Source organism: Enhydra lutris, unplaced genomic scaffold (assembly GCF_002288905.1).
Source record: "Enhydra lutris kenyoni isolate GAN:26980312 unplaced genomic scaffold, ASM228890v2 scaffoldscaffold10, whole genome shotgun sequence".
In the NCBI taxonomy this organism is placed as follows: Eukaryota; Metazoa; Chordata; class Mammalia; order Carnivora; family Mustelidae; genus Enhydra; species Enhydra lutris.
This window is the reverse complement of record NW_019154094.1, coordinates 44,164,542-44,188,354: the sequence shown is the minus strand read 5'-3', so window position 1 is coordinate 44,188,354 and position 23,813 is coordinate 44,164,542. Positions and strand designations below refer to the sequence as shown.

The following is a 23,813-nucleotide window of genomic DNA, read 5'->3' as shown; positions in this document are numbered from 1 at the left end:
TCAGCCAATCGCGTGCTCGCCCGCCCCCCGCGGCCGCGGCGAGGCTGGCGCTGGGAAGAGGAAGAAGAACATTCGCCCTCCTCCTACCAGCGCGCGGGCGGCGGCGGCGGCGGCACCGGGGTCACGAACTCTGACCTTTCACTGACAAAAACAATAACAAACCCCCCCTTCCCCGCGACCCCGGCGGCGCCCCCGGGCCCGCCCCCGCCGCCCCCGCTCCCACCTCGGCGTCTCGTCTCTCGCCTGCTGCCCCGCGAGCCCGCGGCCCCGGGGCTCCCGCCATCCGCCAACGCCGGGAGCCCGGCCTCCCCGCGCCCTGCCCTCCGCGTCGGGGGCCGCCCGCCGCAGACACGGGACCTGCTTCGAGGCCGCTTTGGCGCCAAATCCTGAGGTAAAATTGAAAGGGGGCCGGGGCGGGCTCGGGCCGGCGGCGGAGGGGGCGGGCCTGGCGCGCGGACATGGAGCCGCCGCGACGGCGGCTGAACCCGACCCTTTTACCTTTGCCACGGGGCGGCGGCGGCGGCGGCGGCGGCGCCGGACGCTTTGCATAGTGGGCCGGGCCGCTCCCCTCCCCTCCCCGCCCGCGGCCGGGCGAAGCGAGCGGGCTCCCCCTGACCGGCCCGGCCGGCGCGAGGGTGGGGGCGGAGGGGGAATGGCCGCGGCCCCGCCTCACAGTTGGCCCTCCGCCAGCGCCGCCATTTTGTTCTCGATGGAGATGGCTCCGGTTGGGCTTGGCTCCCCTCCTCCTCCCTTTCATCCTCCTCCTCCCTGCAGTCCCTCCTTCCCTAGTTCCCCGGCTCCTCGCCCCTCCGCTTCCCGCCTGCCGTTGGAGACCGCCGCGGCCCAACCGCCGTTTTTTCCTGAAAGGAGGGTGGAGGAAAAGGAGGGAGGCGGGTGCGGGGCGCGACTTCGTGAGCGACGGCTGGCGCGACCAATTGGTGCCCAGATAGGAGGGCGGGTGCCTCTGGCTCCACCCCCCGAGGCTCTATTGATTGGCTCGAACCGGAGGGGGCGGTCCCCGCGGGGCACGGGAGCCCTGGCGGGGCGGGAGCAGAGGCCGCGGTGCGGCGTGAGGCCGGGGCGATGGGGGCGGGGCCGGGGGCGGGGCGCGCGGGGGCGCGGCCTGGGTTAAGAGTCTGGGGCGCACAGGGCCGGGCGGCCTCCCTCCGACTGGAGCGTGTCGAGAATGAGTACGGTAGAACAATAGTAATAAAGGTGATGAAGCATCTTGAATCCACGGCGCTGCCTCGTGGGAAGGGCGTTTCGGAACCTGGACATCCTTCGGGGCTCCTGCGGTGTTTTCGGCGTGGCCGCAGGCGAATCCCTTCCAAGGCTCAATTTTCTGGACTGTAAAATGGGGAGAGAGGTGGTTCTTGCCATGCCCGGACCTCCCTTCTCAAGATGGTTTTAGGGTCTCTGCTCAGAAAATGGAGTCCAGGCTACTTTGTGAATCTCAATGTAGAAATGGTGTTCCTGTAGAGAATGGGGTGTAGAGCCACCAGGAGTGGAAAGCTTAAGGATATTGAGGGCTTGACAAAACCGAGGTAAATCTGAGGTAATTCTCATTCGTTGATTAAATGCGTATTTACCTAGTTTGGGGCACTGGAGGATACATCCAGGGAACCACCTAGACAAAGCCCTTGCCTCCTAGAAGTGGGAGTTGGGGTGAATAGATATTAAAGAGATGATTAAAGATTAAAGATGATTTTCATTTTCATGAAAGAAAGGAAATGAAACTGAGTGATGTGTTAAAGAAGGCCTGAGGATACTAATTTAGGTTGGATGTTCTGGGAAGGTCTCCATGAGGTTGAACGCAGGAACCCAAGGAAGGAATGGTGTTCTGGAAAGAGAAAAGAGCAAGTGTAAAGGCCCAGGAGGGAAAGTGTCTGGAATGATTGAGAACAGGCCAGTTGTGGCTGGAGAGTGGTTGGAACTAGTTCATTGTCCTTTTTCCATAATCCCACTCTACCTCCAGGCTAAAGTCTGTGAAGTATGACAAAGGTAGTGGAGAATAAATCTTCTTCAATTTTAACAAAAAAGTAGACAAGGAAAATACAGCCATCAAATGAATTGCTGATGGGTACATGACTGAGGGGGAAAGCCTCAGAAAATCACTTTACTTCTAGATTCAAGTCTTTTGTTAGTCCCTTATATCCATCTTTAGTTCATAGTGTATTTGCCAAGCTCCGCTAATACCCCAGGCACTGGGTGACTAAGGCATTGATCCGTGTCCTCAATAATGTGAATGTGGTTTTATACAGGTGAGTTTTGTTCTCTGACCGCCCCTGTATGTACAGACACACACGTAAAATATTTTAAGCTGCAGCTGAGTAGTGTTGTGGTTAACAGTGTCAACATTTACCAGCTATATGACTTTGAATAATTTTCTTAACTTTTTTGAGCCCTGTGTTTTCATCTGGACAGTAATAGAGCCTTTTTTTCTAGAATTGAGCGTTAAATGAGTTAATGTAAATAAAGAGCTTAGAAAATTGCCTGACACATACTTAAAATTGGAGTTGTTATTATGAAGCATTAGCTGTCTGGTAAAGACATTGGACTAGTTAAGTGATATGAACAGTGACATTTTTAGGCAGTGTGATATAGGGGCAAAACACTGGATTAGAACACTAAGGTTCTAGTTTTAGCTCTTCTGCTTTTGGCTTGTCACTTGGCATCCAGGCCAGAAGTTTATTTAGAAAACCAACTAGTGGAAGTAAATACTACTAATGAAAGTAAAGGTGCTTTACAGTGTACAAAATTCCCTTACAGGCATTATATTGTTCAACCCCCACTAGAATTCCTGTAATAGTAGAGGCCATTTGCCTGCTTCCTATTTTAAGACCTTTCTAAAACTACCATTTTCTTATCCTTGTACCCCTAGTTCCCTGTGCTCTAAACACAGTGGTACCCTTACCCCAGACCCTTTCATGTGCTCTTCGCCTGAAATCTCATATGCCTGCCCACATATTTCTCCAGCAGACCACCGCCCACCCCTACCCCCACCCTCGCACTGCCCCACGCCAGTCCTGGAGCTCTCAGCTCAAGCATCACTTCCTCAGGGAAGCCCTTTCCGATGCCTACGGTTTGTCTAGATGAGATTCTTTTACTTTACATTGTGTTCTTTTTCCTTGTAAGCTTTATTTCACTTTTTTTTTTTAATTTTAATCGCTTTATTTATTTATTTATTTATTTGACAGGGAGAGAGAGAGAGAGAGAGATCACAAGTAGGCAGAGAGGCAGGCAGAGAGAGGGGGGAAAGCAGGCTCCCCGCTGAGCAGAGAGCCAGATGCAGGGCTTGATCCCAGGACCCTGAGATCATGACCTGAGCCGAAGGCAGAGGCTTAACCCACTGAGCCACGCAGGTGCCCCTTTATTTCACTTTTTAATTATACTCCATTATATGATTGATTGATATCTGTTCCCCTTACCATACTGTAAGCTTTTTGAGAGCAGGAATCATTTAACTCACCATTGTATTTCCAGCACTTTGCAGAGTGTCTGGTACTATTTGTTGAGTGAATAACTTATGATATCACTGATAACTAAGTTGCTGCTCTTTAATGGTTCCTTTTTATGTGGGCTTGCTTGGCAATTCAGATAACACTGCCAGCAACAAAATGTCTGTTCCAGTATTTGGATGAATTTGGAAATTGGTCCCTCACAGATATGGCTCTACCTGGAGAGGTAAATAGGAATAAAAGAACCCAGATTAATCACTTTTTAGCCATTTATATGTTGATTTGTGGGTTTTTTAATACAAGAAATAGATAATTTAATAGTTGATTGAATTGTAGGTTAAATCTAGTTCATATGGAACTCATTAGTAAATAGCCCAAATATTATCACATCATTTCTTTTAAGTGAGGAAACAAAGCATCTGTGTGATTTTCTTGAAATTAAAAATGATGGTCTTTGTTTATGTATCACAGAGGATCAAAGAACAGAAAAGAAGACTGGCGGGTTTGCAGAGAGTTGGGAGTTGATAGTCTCGGTAGCCAATAATTTCAAATATTTATCTTCTCAACAATAATTTGATTCATGCAGTGGAGTTACTGGAAATCACCTTTTAATTGCTTTACCAAGGTTAACTATGTGTCAAGTTTCTACTGGAAAGTCTGGCAAATAGGACACTCTAGTAACATTTTTATTTAGTTCTTTATTTTTGGATGTTCCTTTTCTATCCCGTTCAAGGATTTTTTTGGTATCACTTACTCAATTCAACACTTTTGATTCCTTGAACTAATTACTCAGGGTAACCAGAGAGCTGATAGTTTAATGAAAAAGCTATATGTTGTTTTAATCATTAAATTACTTATTTATTGCCTTCAACAGTTGTATTTATGGTGATCTTGAAGTTTTGTTGGAACATGCCTTTATAGAAAGAAGAAAAACCCTGTGTAATAACCTTACTTTACAAGGACTTGTGGGAAGTTTTAAGATTTGTTTCCAAGGAGGGACGCCTGGGTGGTTCAGTGGGTTAAAGCCTCTGCTTTCGGTTCAGGTCATGATCCCTGGGTCCTGGGATTGAGCCCCCCATCGGGCTCTCTGCTCAGCGGGGAGCCTGCTTCCTCCTCTCTTCTGCCTGCCTCTCTGCCTACTTGTGATCTCTGTCTGTCAAATAAATAAACAAAATCTTAAAAAAAAAAAAAAAAGATTTGTTTCCAAGGAGTCAAGTGACAATACAGCATCTGTGTCTGGAACCTTGAGTGGGTAGCCTGTTAGAGTCTTACACATTCCTGACTTGTCATGTAGGAAGAGCTGAGCCAACACTGAGATCAGGGCCAAGAGTAGAGGCCAGTTGTCCAAATGACTTAATAGAGCAAGGTAGGTGGGCCTTTGTAGAGTAGCAGCCCCTCAGTCATAGCACTGAACCACTGGCCTCGTGTATTTAGCTGTTTGAGTGTGACCTTTTGAGGGCTCTCATTTGGAATTTATATCTTTGCGTTATCTTACCTACGTGCCAAATGCTCCTTTAGTCCCAGAGCACTTCCTAAAGCAGATACTGGTCCCCTTTAATCAGTACCACTTAGGAAGACTGTGAAGAAGTCCATCTTAAAACTCCTCAGGTCCAGCCTCACATCTGATGCAGAGCTCCTTAGCCAGAGTTAGTTCATCTCTTTTTACTTCATTGCCGGTTGTAAGGAGCTTAAATAGTGTTGACTTTTTCTCTCCATGTATGATTACCACCTTTAACCTGATAGACACATTTGTGCTCCCATCACACACAGTAAAAAAAAAAAAAAAAAAAAAAGTGTTCTTCCTTATATATTGGAGTTTGACTTGCCTCCAACCTGACATGCCTAGAGGCTGAGATTCATTTTATAATTCCCTTCTGTCCTGCCATTCCTTCTCCATGTCGCTTGTCACATTGCTGCCACCTCCTTCCCATGCTCTCTCCAGTGCCTTGAGTGCTAGAGAGTTAAACAGCTCTGTGCCAAAAGGCAGGACTGCCTGGGAACAGCGATTCAGCTAGCATAGCTTATAGTGATGCTGAGAGGGACTGAACAGAGAACATGAAAGGCACTAGCATGGGGCATTTTTAGGATAACAGTATGAGCAGATTCATGCCCCTAGCATCTGGAAATCTTAGAGTAGAAGGACGGGAGGTGAATTGTTTAAGATGGGAAAGGAATAGGCTAGCTCAGACACCCAGCTATCCTTTCCGATTGACCCCTAGACTCCAGGTATACCCTGGAAGGATGAAAGGCAACCTCAGGTGCACAGTGTGATGTTTAGAGACCAAAAAAAAAAAAAAAAAAAAAAAATTCTCCACTATAATAAGAGGCCTGAAGTCTTGATAGGTTAAACCTTTCAGTCCTTAACTGTTGACAGTAACCCCAAAAATTCTGATTCCTGGAAATGTTAATATTGTTGCAGAGAAAAGTTCCATGCATAAACAAGGATATCACTCTCTCCTGTTTGGATAAGTAGTAGGAGGTATGGGGCCTAGAAAATTAAACTGAGTGGGAGAAGTGAGAGGCTTGTGGGAGCAGACTCAGACTTGGAAGGTTTCATGGATTTACTGGAGTCACCTTATTTGCCCCCCCCCCTTTTTTTTTTAAGATTTTATTTATTTATCTGAGAGAGAGCGCGTGCACCAGCAGGGGGAAGGGGCAGAGGGCGAGAGAGAAGCAGACTCCCCTCTAAGCAGGCAGCCAGATGTGGCACTCGATCCCAGGACCCTGGAATCATGACCTGGGCTGAAGGTAGATGCTTACCTGACTGAGCCACCCAAGCACCCTATTATTTTTTTTTTCAAGATTTTATTTATTTATTTTAGAGAGACTGCATATGTGCACAGGCATGAGCGACCAGGGGAAGAGGGAGGAACAGAGGAAGAGGGACAAGCAGACTCAGAGCCCTGCATGGGGCTCCATCTCAGGACCCTGAGATCATGACCTGAGCCAAAACCAAGAGTCGCATGCTCAACTGAGCCACACAGGCACCCTACCTTATTTGCCTTTATTGTTCATGTGTTGATAGAAGCTAGGCAAAAAAATAAAGAAAGAAAGAAAAAAAAAATAATAATAATAATAGTTTCTTACCTGGCTGCTCACACATGCAACCTCAAGAACTCTGATAATGGCCTGCCTTCGTGTGGCAAGCAGGTCTTGGCTGAGAAAGACACATACCAAAGATTGGATAGCTAATGAGAAGTCACGCAATGCCAGCAGGTTTCATGATGCATTTGCCCTGGTAGTGTTTATTGAACTTGAATCTAATTATTATTTGTGAAACATTTCAGAAATGCCATTTGTATTGTCCTCATTCTTTTTCTTTCCTGCTCCATTGCTTCTAAAATAATGCATCTTTTTATTAGGTTAATTAGGTGAATAGCCTGGGATTATCGAAAAATCATTCTTCACCAAGGTTAAAAGCAGCACATATTGCAAAGTATATGCCAGCCCTTCGCTGGAAAGACTGGTAATTAGAATACCTTTGTTGGGATGCCTGGGTAGCTCAGTCAGTTAAGCATCTGACTCTTGGTCTCACCTCAGGTCTTGATCTTAGGGTTGTGAGTTCAAGCCCCATGTTGAGCTCCACTCTGGGCATGAAGCCTGCTTTTAAAAAAAAAAAAAAAAAAGTAGACTATATGTGTTGACTTATTTAGTACAATACAGATTCTTGAAATTTTAAATTTATAATACATTTCTGAAGAAGGAAAAGACAATCAATTTTTTAAAATAGGAAAATTTTCAAATGAAGGAAAGATAGTATTGCATTAAAAGTCATGTACAGGGGCACCTGGGTGGCTCAGTGGGTTAAAGCCTCTGCCTTCAGCTCCGGGCATGATCCCAGGGTCCTGGGATCGAGCCCCGCGTTGGGCTCTCTGCTCAGCGGCGAGCCTGCTTCCTCCTCTCTCTCTCTCTGCCTGCCTCTCTGCCTACTTGTGATCTCTGTCTGTCAAATAAATAAATAAAATAAAAATAAAAGTAATGTACAAGAATGTTCATAGGAAAACTAGTAAGAACTACAAACTAGAAACAATCTTGAATGTTCATCAGCTATAGAATGGATACATAAATTATGGCATAGTCATATATTGAAATACTGTACAACAATGAAAACAGATTAACTGTTGATGTTTATCACAAAAATAATGAGCAAAAGAAGACAGACACAAAAAATGTATTATAGCTCAAAAACAAGCAAAACTAATCCATGATAATAGAAGTCAGGAGAGAGAAGGGAACTAAATAATGGTGCAGGGGTACAAAGGAAACTTTTGGGGGTGCTAGTAATGTTTTCTGATCTGAGTGGTGTGTACATGTGTATTCACTTGATGAAAATTCACTGGGTGGTTTATGAATTGTGTACTTTTTATTTGCATATTGTACTTTAGTAAAAATTTTTACTTTACAAAAATATGGTAAAATTATCCTCATTATTTTAATCAATGTGATTATTAGATAGATAACATTTTAAGGGAAAGATGTGTTCAAGTTCCGAAAGAACTGTCATGTTACTTACTATCTGAGTGGACTAGGTCAGAAATTTCTGTGAGCAATACTGAACATAAATCACATATTTTGGAATTAGTGGTATAAATGAGTTAAGTGGTCTAGCTTACTGATGTACGCAGTTTGCTCACTTAGATAATTGTCTCCTGTCACTTTTTAAAATTCTCTCCTCTTTACTTCTGTTTTCTGGGAAACTATCTTGAAGGGCACTGTGGTATAGAGCGAATGTTGTAATTTTAGAGGCAAAGAGGCCTTAGATTCCTAAGTCATCTCTTACTAAATGGATGACTTGAAACAAGTTGAAATTCTGAGCTGTTTCTTCTATGTTTGTGGAGCTAATAATACTTAGAAGGAGGTATTTTAAGGATTAAATGATGCTTAGTTTGACGTAAGGCACATAGTAGATGCTCAGGAAGTGTGTCCTGCTTTCCTTCCATACTTCTATCTATGGTTCATACTAATAGAAACAAAGAGAGTGCATATAACCTTTACACTTGGGCCCTTGGTAAGGGAGGAAATCACCCACAGCGTACATGATTTCTTAGGGGCAGTCTACACAGAAAATTGTAGTGCAGCTCCCATAGAATAGGAACTCCATGTAAATGAGAGTCACTTCTCTTCCCCACTATTCATTCACTCCTTACCTTACCTCCCCTCCCCACCACACAAGAAAAAGGTTTCCTCTGGGTGGCAGGAAACTAATCTTTGAGTATAAATAACGCCAGGATTTCTGATAAAAGGATATATATATATACCTGGGGGCTTCCAGGTGGCGCAGTGGTTAGGCATCCGATTCTTGGTTTCAACTCAGGTCCTGATCTCCCGGTTGTGAGATCCAGCCAGGGTTGGGTTCCCTGCGGAGTCTTCTTAAGACTCTCTCCCTCTACCTCTGCCCTGCTCCCTCTCCACACATACACACTGTCTTGCTCTCAAGTAAATAAATCTTTTTTAAAAATGCATATCTGAACTTGAGGCATCCCTGTAAGTGTGTTTTGTATTGATGAACACTTATATTCAGTATGCCACCTGAGTTCCATTTCCTGATTTCAAGTCTTGATCTAGGATTTCAAGTCTTCACCTCTGTATTTTTTATTTTTTAATTCTCAGGCAATCCAGATTCTTCAATTTTTATTTTCCCATGAGTACAAAAAGACTTCTGACAGTCACAGCATAATAAAACTTAAACCAGATACTTTGTACCTATTAAGAAGGTCTATACCCAGTAGTATTTTACAAATAGTTATTACCTTATTTTTAAATATTTGTGAGGTTTATCCTAATTCAGGCCTTTTATTTTTGCCAAGGTGAATAATTTAACCATGAATTGCAAACGCTGTGTGAGCATATTCACATTTCAGGTGGTTCTTATGTCAGAATGGGAGACCTAATCCTAGTTATAATACACCTTAAGCAGTTCGAATTTTTGCTTTCCAATTTCTTTGAGAAAGTAAAAGTGTCATGATATCCTTACACCAATAGTAGTTACCATTTATTGCATGTCTGCTATGTGCCAGGCACAGTGTCAGGCTCTTGACATACATATTTAAGATCTGATCTTCAGCCTTCACAGTAACCTCGTGCAATGTAGTGTCAGATCAGCTTAGTGTCAGAGCCTCAAAAATCCAGTATATTTGTTTAAATAGGAAAATATCAAGACTAGATATGTTCAATGTTACATAATCATGGGCCACGCACTCCATAAATACGGATGATGTGAATCCGTTATTGTGAAGGGCAAGGCAAGCTCACTCATTCCTCTCAGTGAAGACAGTTTCCTTGTCCCAGGACTTGTTTATTGTTATTTGAGACACTGACTCCCAAACCTGCCCCTGTGGAGATCATAGCTGGTCTATCCTGGCGACTGACCTGGGGATTCAGGTGTTCCCAGTCGGATCCCAGTTTTCACTACAGTGGGGTCTGTAGCCCTGCCTGACTAAAAAACCCTGGTTGCAAAATTTGGTCAGCTGTATACTTTGGTGAGCCCAGAAGAGTTGATTCAGAGTCACCATTGTATTCTCTGTTTTTTTGTTGTTAGAAGAGTGATACTGTTCTACTTGTATTTGAGAGGATTTATATTATAAAACCTATCACCACATAAGGCCAAGCAATAATAGTTTTACTTTCCATCGTTCTGTGGTCTGTATCAGTTTTATATGCTGTGCTCTGTTCTCATTTGTGTGCTGTTCAGGAATAACTCACTTGTTCATGTTAAGTTTAAGACTGCCTTCATTGCTAGTCTTTCTAGCCACCACTTTCTAACTGCCTTCCCACATACAGTCTCTTCTTTTCCATCTGTCAACAATGTTTCCCAAGGGGCTTTTTTTTTTTTGGAAGATCCAGATGTGATCGTTTCATTTCTCTGACAAACCTCTGGTAGCTCTCTTGTCAACAGTGTCAGCCTCTCTCTTCCCCTGACCTCTCTAGCAGTTTCCCAACTGATTGTCTGCTGTTCTATTTTCCCTCATACCTGCCAGTTTGTTTGAGGTGTCCCTTCTGCCTGGAACTCTCTCCCTGTCATCCCATTTTTTGCTTGCTAAATTCCATTCTTCCTTCAAGACCTAGTTAAAATAGCTCCTCTCCTATGAAACCATCATTGGCTCCCACAGGAAGAGAGAGGAGCTTTTTCCTTTGGATACTCATTGTAGCATTTACATTGCGTAGCTATTACAGGTTCTTTCTTAAGTTCTTCAGGGACAAGGACTTTCTCTTCATTCTCTTCCTTCCTCCTCCTCCTTTCTTCTTCTTCTTCTCAGTTAATTGACTGCCTAGTTCACAGCAGTTGCTTTCAAAGGTTTGGTGGTCTTGAATTTGATTAGTTTAAAACCACCATAGGAAAATACTCTAGTAGTTTTTTTTTTTTTTTTTACTTCAGGTCCTTGGTCCTACAGCTCTTTTGGCAACTAATGAGGCTCTTTTTCAGAAGCATTATTGTGCATGTGGGCAATCTTCAAGGGTTAAGGAGCTGAGTGGGTAAAGTCCCAGCCTTTGACGACCTCAGGTTCCTGTATCAAGAGCTACTTTAGTGTTTTGTCCACAGTGATTACTACAATGCCTGGAGTGTAGTAACCACTCAGTAAGTGTTAGTTACTATCAGTATTACACTTATTGTTGACTCTACCAGCCAAGAATCGTTAATGCTTTGTCTAATTTGTACTATCAAAACAATAGATTGTTCTTTTTTTTTTTTTTTTCAGATCAAATGCAAAATAATATTATGCTAGTGAATATGGTTTTTAGAACTACATGTAGACACAACCAACTATCTCCTGGAGCTTCTCATTCTAGGGAAACACCCCCTAATTGACAACTATTGCCCGGTACCCTTTCCAAAACTCTATTCCCTTCCTTCTCACTGTGATCTTATTGTCTCTAGGACTGCCTGTGGCTGCAGTAGCAGTAAGAGAAGCTCTCAGGTGAGAGTCTTAGCCCAACATTATCTTTTTTTCTTTTTCTGGGGTGCACTTGAGTTAAATGTTTTCCCTCACTTCTGAACATTGTCTGAGGATTTCGTCTTACTTCTTATATTTTGATATTCTAGAAGAAGCCTCTGTTTTATTTATATGTGAAGATAGGATATGGTTTGTGACAATATATTTTCAAAAATGATGAAATGGAAAATAATTTTCTGAAATAATCCTCTCACCTGCTCTTGCTGGATTTAAATCTTTATTGAAAGCACTTACTTTTCATAGTTTCTCTTTCATCTTCTCTCTCCCACTCTTACTTTCACTCTTTGTCTCTGCTTGTTTTTCCAGAAGGTGCACATTCCTCCTTGTTCATTTTTAAGCAGCTTCGAAAGTTGCTGTTGATGATGCCTCATGCTTTGGAGGGAGAAAACCAACAGTGAGATCAAGAATTGTAAGAATTCAAATCTGTAAGGAAAGGTTGCTTTTCTGGTTTTGAGTGCTTGAGATGGTCCAGGAAGTTGTTATGTGGAGAAGAGAGCAAGGTGCGGGGGGCGGGGGGGCAGGAGGGCACTTGCCCTAATAGAGAGCACCACTTCTTATAAAGCTGCAGTAATAAGATAATGGTAGTAGTGTAAAGAAAGATAAGTAGAACAGTAGTGGAACAGAATAGAGAATTTAGAATTATAGCCACACATACAGGGAAGCCTGAAATAGGACAGAAGTGGCATTACAGATTAGTAGGGAAAAGGATATATTGTTCATTAACGGTGCTGGAAAATTGACTATCCACACAGAAAGAAAATTAACTAGATTCTTACTCCTTATCAAACTCAAGAATCAATTTGCGCATAGATAGAGGCCTTAAATGTGAAGGACAGGGACAAAAGCTCATAAACATTTATAAGAAATATGTAAAATTATACTTATGACCCTGGAGTAGGACAGAATTTTCATAAATAAAATGAAGTACAACCTGTAAAATAAATGTTGATAAATTCAGCTTTATTAAATTTAAGAACTTCCATTCATCAAAAGACACCATAAAGAAGGTGAACAAATGAACCACAGGGTAGGAGAAGATATTTAGCTTAATATTTAGAATATCCAGAATATTTAGCTTTTTTAAGCTGACAACTTCTCTTTGACCTAGTATCTATAATCACTGATCATTAGCAGTATCTTGGGACAGTCCTCCCCTCAGCCTTATCTGAGGCTGATTGGTCCTGTAAATTTAATGTTAAAGGAGCCATTACAGAAAGTTTTCTGAGTTACAAAATCTGCTTCAGCTCAAAACTGAAGGAATCAAACTGCCTGTTTTAGGGAAACTCAATAGAAAGATAAACTTTTCTAGCATTTTTTTATTTCTCTACTACTCAATACTTCCCTAAGAATATTTCTATAATATTAAAATTCATGCATTTCTTGCAGCAAACTACAGTTCATAACAGCAACAAAAATAACAGGACCTGAAAGTGGTAAAATTAATAGTTGCAGCTGCATGATTGGATTTTATTTCTTTTTTTTTTTTTTAAGATTTTATTTATTTATTTGACAGATAGAGATCACAGGTAGGCAGCGAGACAGGAGGAAGCAGGCTCCCTGCTGAGCAGAGAGCCCGATGTGGGGCTCGATCCCAGGACCCTGGGATCATGACCTGAGCCAAAGGCAGAGGCTTTAACCCACTGAGCCACCCAGGCGCTCCCTGGATTTTATTTCTTAATATAAAATACCTACTAGCGGGGCACCTGGGTGGCTCAGTGGGTTAAAGCCTCTGCCTTAGGCTCAGGTCATGATCCCAGGATCTTGGGATCGAGCCCCGCACCAGGCTCTCTGCTCAGCGAGGAGCCTGCTTCCTCCTCTCTCTCTCTGCCTGCTTCTCTGCCTACTTGTGATCTCTGTCTGTCCGATAAATGAATAAAATCTTTAAAAAAAAAAAAAATACCTACTAGCTATCTACCCATTTGATTTCTTAGAGACTTCTTATTTACTATTTTGAGGAAAAAGATTAAAACTCTAGACTTTAAACATGCAATAATTATGTTTTTAACAGATTAAAACTCTAGACTTTAAAAATGCAATAATTATGTTTTTAACAACTGTCAATAGACTTTTCTGGTACCTGTGAAATGATGCTTTTTTCTTTCTTTTCTGTTAGTTGGAACCAAACTAACTGGGAAGAAAGACCAGAGTGTTTTACTGAATCACTGACACTGGTGACCTGGTTTCATTGTAGCAGGTGGTAAGGTACCAGTTCTTATAGGATTTTGACTCTTGGAGGTAGGGGCCAGTTCTTTTATATTTGTCAGTCATAGTTTTCATGCCCCCATTTCTCTCTCATTGCTATTTTGGCTTTAAAATAATCTGAAGGGGAATTATGTTAATAGATATGGCTATTTAATAGTAGATAGAATCATACAGAGAGTAAAAGAGTTTCATAGAGACCAGTACTTAAAAGTATAATACTTGAGGTAAGAACTACAGGAAAGTGTTTTGTAAAATTGCATAGTCTAGTTTATGGTCGAGGGAGGGCCAAGCAAATGAACTGTGTATGCATTTGTGTGGTAGTGTATAGTTTTTATATGTATTGCTAGAAATAAATTATACCAGAACTTTTTTTCTTGTATTCACATGGGACCAGTGCCGTCACTAATGAAGTCTTTCTGATTTGTCCAGGAATTAGGTCCAAAGTGGAATCTCTTTATCCTGGATTCTTTGTGGAAGAGATTGGAAGGGGGTTAGGGTCTATTCAGTGGAGCTGTGTCTTTAGACCTGAAGAGACAAGGGGTCTGTCGCATTAACAATGCTTGCATTTAGGGGATCCTCCCCAGGAGACTAGCACAATTCCTGGTTTTTGGATGATTTTTCATAATTTTTACAGATGGTGGCACTATTTTTTCCTGTGAATAGAAAGCTGAATTATCTGGTTTTCTAATTTTATGAGGACTTTAAAATATAAGTTAACTTATGGGTACCACTATTATAGTCCACATTTTAGCACTCTAGTAATGGAGTCTTCTTACTTCTTTTCTTGTTTAGTCCTGGTGTTTGGCTTTCAACCTCAGAGTGAGGTGTGTTAGCACCTGGACAGGGTTTTGCTTCTCACATTGCCACTTTACGGTAACAGAAGTATGGTTGTTGATAGCAATCTAGTGCTCTGAATCTAACTTTGATCTCACACCTTTCTCAGATAGCCGCCGCCTTTTTCGGCATGCTGTGACTATCCAAAAAAGTACTATTCCCACCTCCCTGAGGGGTGATCCAAGCTGTTACAACCCAAGACCTGATAATTAAAGTTCTGAATTCATCTTTGTCTGTGTTTACCAGAAGTCTTGTTTCCAAACTGAAATGTTTCTGCTAATTGATTTTGGTACCTGTAATTGAAGAAGCTGGTGCAGCATATCCAGATATGTTTAGCCTTGTAGCTGTGTCTTCTGTAGAGGGCAGAATCTGCACAAGATAGTACCAAAGATGAATTTTGATTTCTGATTTTTTTTCAAGTAGCGTGGTTTCTCCCCACCTGATAGAAGTTGCTGCATCTTTCCAAACAGGTTCTCTAATGATCTTGCTTCACCATGGCTACAAATATGGAGGGGCTGGTTCAGCACAGAGTGGGGACCCAGCAGGTGGCTGAGGTGAGTGACAGGGGCTAGCACAATAGCTGGCACCCTTACTTTTGAAAGGAAAAGTACATCAGTGTGCTCTGTTGTTTGAAAATAGTCCCAATGAAGTCAGCATGTGATCCAAATCCAAAGCAGGATGCTGCCGTGGAAGAAAAAATAAAAAATGACAAGAACATTTACTCCTAGTGTTTCTTTACATGAGTAGGGTGGCCTAACTGCATGCAGTAAGGTGACTTTTTAAAAAATCTCACCTTAAACCTGAAACTAAAAGAATCCAATGCCTCTCAAACCTGTGATTATAGTTTTAACTCGAAGGCTCTTAGTTTCTTGCACATTTGATACTTTGTTAATACTGTGGTATAGAGGATTTGGGCAGGTACTGAGAAATCTAGAGGTAAATGAGCCATTGGACCTCCTTTAGCAGCCTCAGAGGCTGGTTAAGGAGTAATTACAAATCAAGATGAGAAGTTTAATTCCATGTGAGGAACATGATTATCCTGGAGAGGGTTTTGAATAACAAGTAATCATTTGTCAGACCCAAAGAAGTGGGGTAAGGAACTCTACAGCTGATGCTGGCAAGGGCACCCTAAGTCAGAAACCTATGTAAGGTCAGGACAGAGGCGTGAAATAGCTGGTATGTTCAGGCATCTTTGGGTGTAAAGAAGGGAAATAGGGCCAGATCTTTTCACTCTGTACCAGGCCTATGCAAGGGCTTTAGTCCTCACGACATCCATTTAAAGTTGGTATGATCATTTTTACCGTTTTATAGGTGAGGAAACCAAGGGGCAAAGACAGAAGTAATTGGCCAAGCATACACTGACCTAGTTCTGTTCCACTTCTTCCAAAGTTCCTCCAGTATCATGCATCCTACTATAACCAGGTACCATTAGAAGGATTCACATTTGCACTTTTGAACCAGTACTCATATTTCTAAGGCAAAGATGCAAATTTACCAAGAAAAAAAAATGAGCATTTAAAGAAAGAATTTCAAAAGATAAAGTAAGAACACATATGCCAGTTTAAACCAATAAAAATGGTGAGCAGATTTTCCAAAATTTGGATCAACCATTAACTTTAAGGCAATAGTTTAATCACCTCCTTCCCCCAGCAAATAGTGATTAATATTAACTGAAGATGAAAGGTAGATTTCATAAATTTTTTAATATTGCATTTCTGAAAGGGTTATCAGAGCTGTGAAAGTATTAAGTTTAAAGTGCTTGTGTTTATTTGTTGCTTTAGTTTGTGGTAGGAATAATTATCTTGGAAATCATTGTTGGTTTTTCAGAGTTAGGGTTGTTGTGCATTTGATACAGTTTCCGGCTGAAGCTGACTTGGAGACTGATGTTGGATCACTGCTTAAAGAGGTTTAGGGGAAGAGATTAGTATAGGAACTTAAAGTAGTAACCTATAGCAACTTATAGGCTAATCTAAGTTTTGTGTATGTAGACAGAAAATTTGCTAGCTAAAATGTTCTGTCAGATATCTTATTTCCTTCAGGAAATGGAATTTCATATATTAACTTAGTGTAACTACTGTTTCCCATGATTTTAAAAAAAGTGCATTTTTAGGAGACTTCTTAAATAATAGAAGGCATTCTTAGTTTGGAGTACAAAAGCAATCTTATTTAAAGCATTCCCTAGATTTCCTTGCTTTTAGTTCAAGGGATAAGTGTGTATGTGTGTGTTCTTTGAAATTGTTTTTGAAATTTTGAGTTTAATAACTTTTAAAGTACATATAATATTAGATGAGCTAAAAGAGTAAGAGAAGGGCACCTGGGTGGCTCAGTGGGTTTAGCCTCTGCCTTCAGCTTAGGTCATGATCTCAGGATCCTGGGATTGAGCCCCACATCAGGCTCTCTGCTCGGCAGGGAGCCTGCTTCCGCAACCCTCACCCCCCCCACCCCCCCACCCCCCACCCTGCCTGCCTCTCTGCCTACTTGTGATCTCTCTCTCTCTCTCTCTCTGTCAAATAAATAAAATCTTTAAAAATAAATAAATAAAAGAGTAAGAGAACCTACAGTTCATCATTTCAATGCTGTATAGTAATTGAGTGGGAATGAAGTGTCTAAATTGAGGAGTTAATAATAATCGCTTTCGGATAGTTGTTTGTTCAGTCCGCAGACAATGAGGGAATACACCCTTTCTCTGCCTTCCGGCCAGTGAGGACATACAGGTAAATAATAGGTCAGGGTGTCTGCTTACCAAGAGCTCTCTATCAAAGATGGTTCAAGCGTGATACTGGCCATGCTAGAGGAGTGAATAGAAAAGGAAAGGCTTTCCATAGTAGAAAAGAAGATCGGCAGGGACCAGACAGATTGGAATTTAAATTCAGGCCTTGCCATTTGCTATCTGGGTGACCACCTTGCTCCTCAGTTTCCTCATCTAGAAAATGAGAGTAATAATAGTACCTATCTCATGGCATTGGTGTGAGAAGTCATTGAAATAAAAATGTATGAAGAGGTTTAACAGGTGCCATGCTTTTGCTCCATGAATGCAATACAGCAACATTGTCAATCATGTAAATGATTTTCTCTCGGGTCCCCAGATCAACCTTTTTCTATCTAGACGAGATAAGTCGTAAATACCAAAGTAAACTACAGAAGTTGGATCATACAAAGTAACGACCTGATGGCTTTCAATGTTCTCAAATTTATTCAGTTTTTCAGAGAGACAGTTTAATATAGTGGTCAGGACTGTAGAGTCAGATGGCCTAGATTTGAATCCTGGCGCTGCATCTGAAAACTGTGTGACCTCTCTGTTTTTTGAAATTGTTTATGTTGAATTAGTGTTAATTTTTTTTTAAATGTCTGGTAGAGTTCAGCAGTGAAACCATCTGGGGTTGGGGTTTTTTTTTGCAGGTACTTTTTGGGTTACTAATTCAGTCTTTTTCATTTGTTGTAGGTCTGTTCATACTGTTTCTTCTCAAGTCAGTTTCAGTAGTTTGTGCTTTTTTGAGAATTTTAACCATTTTATCTAACTTATCTAATATGTTGGCATATAATTTTTTACAGTATTCCTTTATAATCCTTTTTATTTCTCTAAATTCAGTAGCAGTTTCTTTTCATTCATTTGTGATTCTAGTTAAATCTTTCTCTTTCTTGATCAGTCTAGCTTAAGTTAGGTCAATTTGTTGATCTCTTCAAAGAACTACCTTTTGGTTTCAATGATTTTTTTTTCAATTGTTTTTATATTGTCCATTCACTAATTTCCACTCTAAGTAAACGCTAATGCGATACCATTTTGCATCCACTAGAATGACTAGAAATAAAAGGTCAGATAACAAGTGCTGGTGAAGAGGTGGAAAAATTGGAAACTTCTGCATTCCTGATGGGAATGTGAAATGCTGAGCACAGAGCCCAATTTGAGGGCCTGATCCCACAACCCTGGGATTATGACCTGAGCTCAAATCAAGAGTCACACACTTAACCGAGTCATCCAGATACCCCCGATATGGTTAATTTTTTTTTTTTTTTTTTTTTTTTTTTTTTTGTCAGAGAGAGAGAGGGAGAGAGAGCAAGCACAGGCAGACAGAATGGCAGGCAGAGGCAGAGGGAGAAGCAGGCTCCCTGATGAGCAAGGAGCCCGATGCGGGACTCGATCCCAGGACGCTGGGATCATGACCTGAGCCGAAGGCAGCTGCTTAACCAACTGAGCCACCCAGGCGTCCCTGGTTAATTTTTTAAAAAGGGTTAGTTGAGAATTTGTAACTGTAGCAGTGGAAGATTGAATCATACCTAATAGTAGCATTAGTTTTGCTTTTCATTTGTGAAATAAACAGATTTTTGAAAGGGCTTCATTATTTTTTAAGCTTTTATTTCCCTCTATAGCTGGAAATAATAAAACACACAAACACCCAGACTTAGTGTTTCTTCATATTGCCTACATGAAATAAATACACTTTTTAACTCAATGTTTTGAGTCAGAGAAATTTAGGAGTTAACTCATTGGAACTTTTCGAGTTACTTACTGGTTGGCAGAAAGAGACTATTCATGCACCCAAACTGTAAGTTAAGTGTATATTTACACAGTGGGAGGGAGGTGGCGTCATAGGTCTTGGCAAAGCCTTTTCCTGGGCCCTGGGCTAAGGGGCTCTTAGCCATCAGATGCTCTTTGAATGGGAAAGTCCAGTTACCACAGAAAAAATAGCCAAATTCTTACAACCCCATTATTCTTTTTATCAGCAGGACTTGCATCACCATTGGAAAAAACAACTCTTCCATGTAAGGGAATGTTTAAAAACATACGGCTCTCCCGGTTCTTGAGCAAAACTCTGTATTGGCAAAGCTACATCCTCAAGTGGGAAAAAGCAAAGTCATTGTTCAGGTTTCAGGTTTCCCGTGTCCTCAGAAGACCAACTCATTACATTAAATTCTGTTCTTCTTCCCTCATACAAACTGGACATTTAAGTTTTAATTTTCTTGTCAAAGTGTAGTACATATACGGAGATTTGAAAATTGGCCAATACTACATTCAGCTTGAAATAGGAAACAGCAGGCTTCTGAACCACCCCTACCCCTTCCTTATCCCCAAGTCTCCCTCTCTAGATTTGATTTCTTCTGGTATTTAAGTCCTTATTTCTAAAAATAACCTTCCCCTACCCTTTTTTGTTTTTTAAAATCAGTGTTAGACATTGTCTTTTTTGGGGGAAGGAGTATTGTGTTGTGTCTTGTAGTAAAATACCAAATTCACCATTATAACCATTTTTAAGTGTCTAGTTCTGTGAGATTAAGTTCACACATTATTCAGCAGCCATCACCACCATTCATATAAGTGGAATCTCATAATATCTGTCCTTTTTGATAGGCTTATTTCATTTAGTATAATATCTCAAGGTTCATTCATGCTCTGGCATATAATAGAATTTTCCTCCTTTTTAAGGATGACTTACTGGCACAGTCGGTAGAGCATGCATCTCTTAATCTCAGAGCTGTGAGTTGAAGCCCCATATTGGACATAGAGCTTACTTTTAAAAAAAAAAATTATCTTTTTTTTTTTTTTTTTAAAAAGGCTAAAAAATATTCCATTGTGTGTATGTTACATTTTGTTTATCAATTTATCCATCCATGGACACTTAGGTTGTTTCCACCTCTAGGCTACTATGAAAAATTCAGCTACGAATATGGGAGTACAGATACCTCTTCAAATACATGATTTCAGTTTTGGGGGTTTATACCCAGAAGTGGAATTGCTGGATCATATGATAATTCTATATTTAATTTGTTGGAGAGCCACCATACTATTTTCCTTAGCAGTGGCACCGTTTTGTATTTTTATCAGCAGTGCACAAGAGTTCCAGTTTTTCCCCATTCTCCCAAATACTTGTTATTTTCTGCTTTCTTTTTTATAATTGCCACTCCAATGAGTATGAAATGATTTTTCATTTTGGCTTTGATTTTCACTTCCCAAATAATCAGTGATGTTGAACAGTTTTTCATGTGCTTATTGCCCCTTTTGTATATCAACTTTAGAGACCTTCTTTATTCAAGACCTTTGCCCATTTTTTTAATTGAGGTGTTTTAGTCTTACTAAGTTGTAGGAGTTCTTTACATATTCTGGATAATAAAGCTAATCAGAGGTAAGCTTTACAAATATTTTCTCCCATTTCATGGACTGTGTTTTCACTGTCTTGGTAGTGCCCTTTGAAGCAAAAAAAAGTTTTTAGTTTTGATGAAGTTCAGTTTATTCATTTTCTTCTTTTGTTACCTGTGCCTTTGGTGTCGTATCCATGAAATCATTGCCGAATTCAATGTTACGCTTTTCCTCTATATTTCTTAGAGTTTCATTGTTTTGGCTCTTATGTTTAGGTTTTTGATCCATTTGTATATAGAATAGCATAAGGGGCCAACTTCATTTTTTTGCATGCGGATATCCAGTTTTCTTGGCACCATTTGTTGAAAAAACTGTACTTTCCCCCTTTGAATGGTCTTAGCATCCTTTTTGAAAATCTTTTGACATATACACAAGAATTTATTTCTGGCCTCTCTGGTTTTTTTAATTATGGTAAAAACCATATAACAAAATTTATCATCTTAACCATTTTTAAGTATTCATAGTAGTGTTAAGTATATTCACATTGTTGTGCAGTGGATCTCCACAACTTTTTTATTTTGTAAAACTTAAGCTCTATATCCACTAAACAACTACTCATTTTCCCTTCATCCCAGCCCCTGGCAACCATCATTCTTTCTGTGAATCTACTTTTTATACTTCACATGAGTTGGAAGCATAACTTACCATTTTGTGACTGGCTTAGTTTTAGCATAATATCCTCAAGGTTCTGAACTCTCTATTCTATTACACTGGTGTATATGTTTGTTTTTATCCCACTGCCATACAGATTTGGTTAATGTAGCCTTGCAGTACGTTTTAAAATCAGGAAGTGTGAGACATCAATCCTTGTTACAATTTTTTGAGATTGTTTTAGCTATTTGGGTCCCTTGACATTTCATGTGAAAGTTAGGGTGGGTTTTTCGATTTCCATAAAAAACATTGCTGGGATTTGAATCCCTAGGGATTACATTGAATCTGTAGATGGCTTTGGGTAGTATCGTCATCTTAAAAATATTAAATCTTCCAATACATGAACATAGTATGTCTTCCATTTGTTATGTCTTAATTTCTTTCAGCTGTATTTTGTAGTTTTCAATGTTTAAGTCATTTACTTCCTTTGGGTAAGTTTATTTTTTTTATTTTTGGGGGGGTAAGTTTATTTTTAAGCATTTTATTCTTTTTGTGCTATTGTCAATGGAATTGTTTTCTTAAGTTGCTTTTATCATGTTCACTGTCAGTGTATAGAAATGCAACTGATTTTTATGTGTTGATTTGTAATCCTGCAACTTTAATGAATTGTTTATTCTAACTCTGTGTGTAATCTTTAGGATTTTCTGTATGGAAGATCATACTGTCTGTGAATAGAGATAATTTTACTTATTTTTTTCCAATATGAGTGCCTTGTATTTATTTTTCTTGCCTAACTGCTCTGGCCAGAACTTCCAATATAATTTAGTAGAAGTGAGGGGAGGGCATGCTTGTCTTCTTGACCTTAGAGGAAAATTTTTCAGTGTTTCATCGCAGAATATTATATTAGCTGTGGGGGTTTTTTTCCCTTTACATTTGACCTTTATTATGTTAAGATGGTTTCCTTCTATTCCTGCTTTGCTGAATGTTTTTATTGTGAAGAAATGTTGAATTTTGTCAAATGCTTTTTTTCCATTCATTGAGATTATCTTGTGTTCTTTCCCTTTCATTCTGTTAATGCAGTATATTGCATTGATCAATTTTTGTATGTCAGACCATCCTTGCATTGCAGGAATAAATATCATTTGATCATGATGTGCAGTATTTTTACCATGCTGCTGATACCCGTTTGCTACTGTTTTGTTGAGGAATTTTGCGTTGGTGTTGATAAGCGATACTGGGCTTTAGTTTTCTTTTCTTGTAGTGTTATGCTAGCCTCATAGAATGAGTTTGGGAGTATTCCTTCCTCTTCAGTTTTGGAAGACTTTGAGAAGGATTGTTGATAATTCTACTTCAGATGTTTGCTAGATTTCACCAGGATTGGTCCAGGGCTTTTTTATTTTACTTATTTTATTTTATTTTTATTTATTTTTCGAGAAGGGTGTTGATGAATGATTCGTTCTTTTTTTTTTTTCCTAGGATTTTATTTATTTGACACAGAGAGAGAGATCACAAGTAGGCAGGCAACGAGAGAGGGGGAAGCAGGCTCCCTGCTGAGCAGAGAGCCCGACACGGGGCTCTATCCTAGGACCCAGAAATCATGACCAGAGCTGAAGGCAGAGGCTTAACCTGCTGAGCCACCCAGGCACCCCTAGTGATTCATTCTTCTAATTAGTTATAGGTCTGTTCAGATTTTCTGTTTCTTCGTGATTCAAAGTTGATAGGGTTGTATGGTTGTAGAAATTTATCCATTTCATCCAGGTTACCCAGTTTGTTGGCATGCAGTTATTCATAGTACTCATTTATAATCTGCTTTATTTCTGCAAAATCAGTAGTAATGTTTATAGTTTCATTCCCAGAATTAGATATTTTTTGACTTACTATTATGGATGAAGAAATTTTAGTTTTCATTCAGCACCTCCCATTCCCATCTCTCCTCCCTTCATTCTCCCATTAAGTTACATCCTCTTTGCATTAATTAAGTGTTCTGTTATCCAATTATGACACTTAGTACAAATACTTTCTAGTATCTCCAATAAATTGTAAAGCCCTGTTTTCCATACAAATATGTCAGAGGAATTTTCAGTTTCCTCTTTGTACTTTTTTTTTTTTTTTTTTCATGAAAACATTCCTCCTAAAGCCCTCTGACCTGCTCTAGGCTTTACTGATTGCTTTTCGAGCCTACTGCACAGCTGTCTTTTTTTTTTTTTTTTTTTAATTTATTTGAGAGAGAGAAAGATCATAAGTAGGCAGAGAGGCAGGCAGAGAGATAGGGGGAAGCAGGCTCCGTGCTGAGCAGAGAGCCGGATGCGGGGCTCGATCCCAGGACCCTGAGATTATGACCTGGGCTGAAGGCAGAGGCTCAACCCACTGTGCCACCCAGGCGCCCCCACAGCTGTCATTCTTGACTTCTCTCTCATTTTGGAGTCTTTGTTTCCTTTTTTCTTTAAAAAAAAAAAAAAAATGGGGGCGCCTGGGTGGCTCAGTGGGTTAAGCCTCTGCCTTCAGCTCGGGTCATGATCTCAGGGTCCTGGGATCGAGCCCCGCATTGGGCTCTCTGCTCAGTGGGAGCCTGCTTCCCCCTCTGTCTCTGCCTGCCTCTCTGCCTACTTGTGATTTCTCTCTCTCTGTCAAATAAATAAAATCTTA

General features: G+C 40.5%; 1 protein-coding gene across 1 annotated transcript in view; it reads left to right on the top strand.

The window, feature by feature from the left end:
* Positions 1-215: 215 nt before the first annotated feature.
* LOC111144259 (nuclear receptor subfamily 2 group C member 2) overlaps positions 216-23,813 on the top strand; it is an 89,322-nt gene continuing 65,724 nt past the window's right edge. The window contains exons 1-2 of the mRNA XM_022498485.1: positions 216-391; positions 14,917-15,000. Coding sequence (XP_022354193.1) covers positions 14,941-15,000 — 60 coding nt within the window. The 5' untranslated portion in view covers positions 216-391; positions 14,917-14,940. The remainder of the gene's footprint in view (positions 392-14,916; positions 15,001-23,813) is intronic.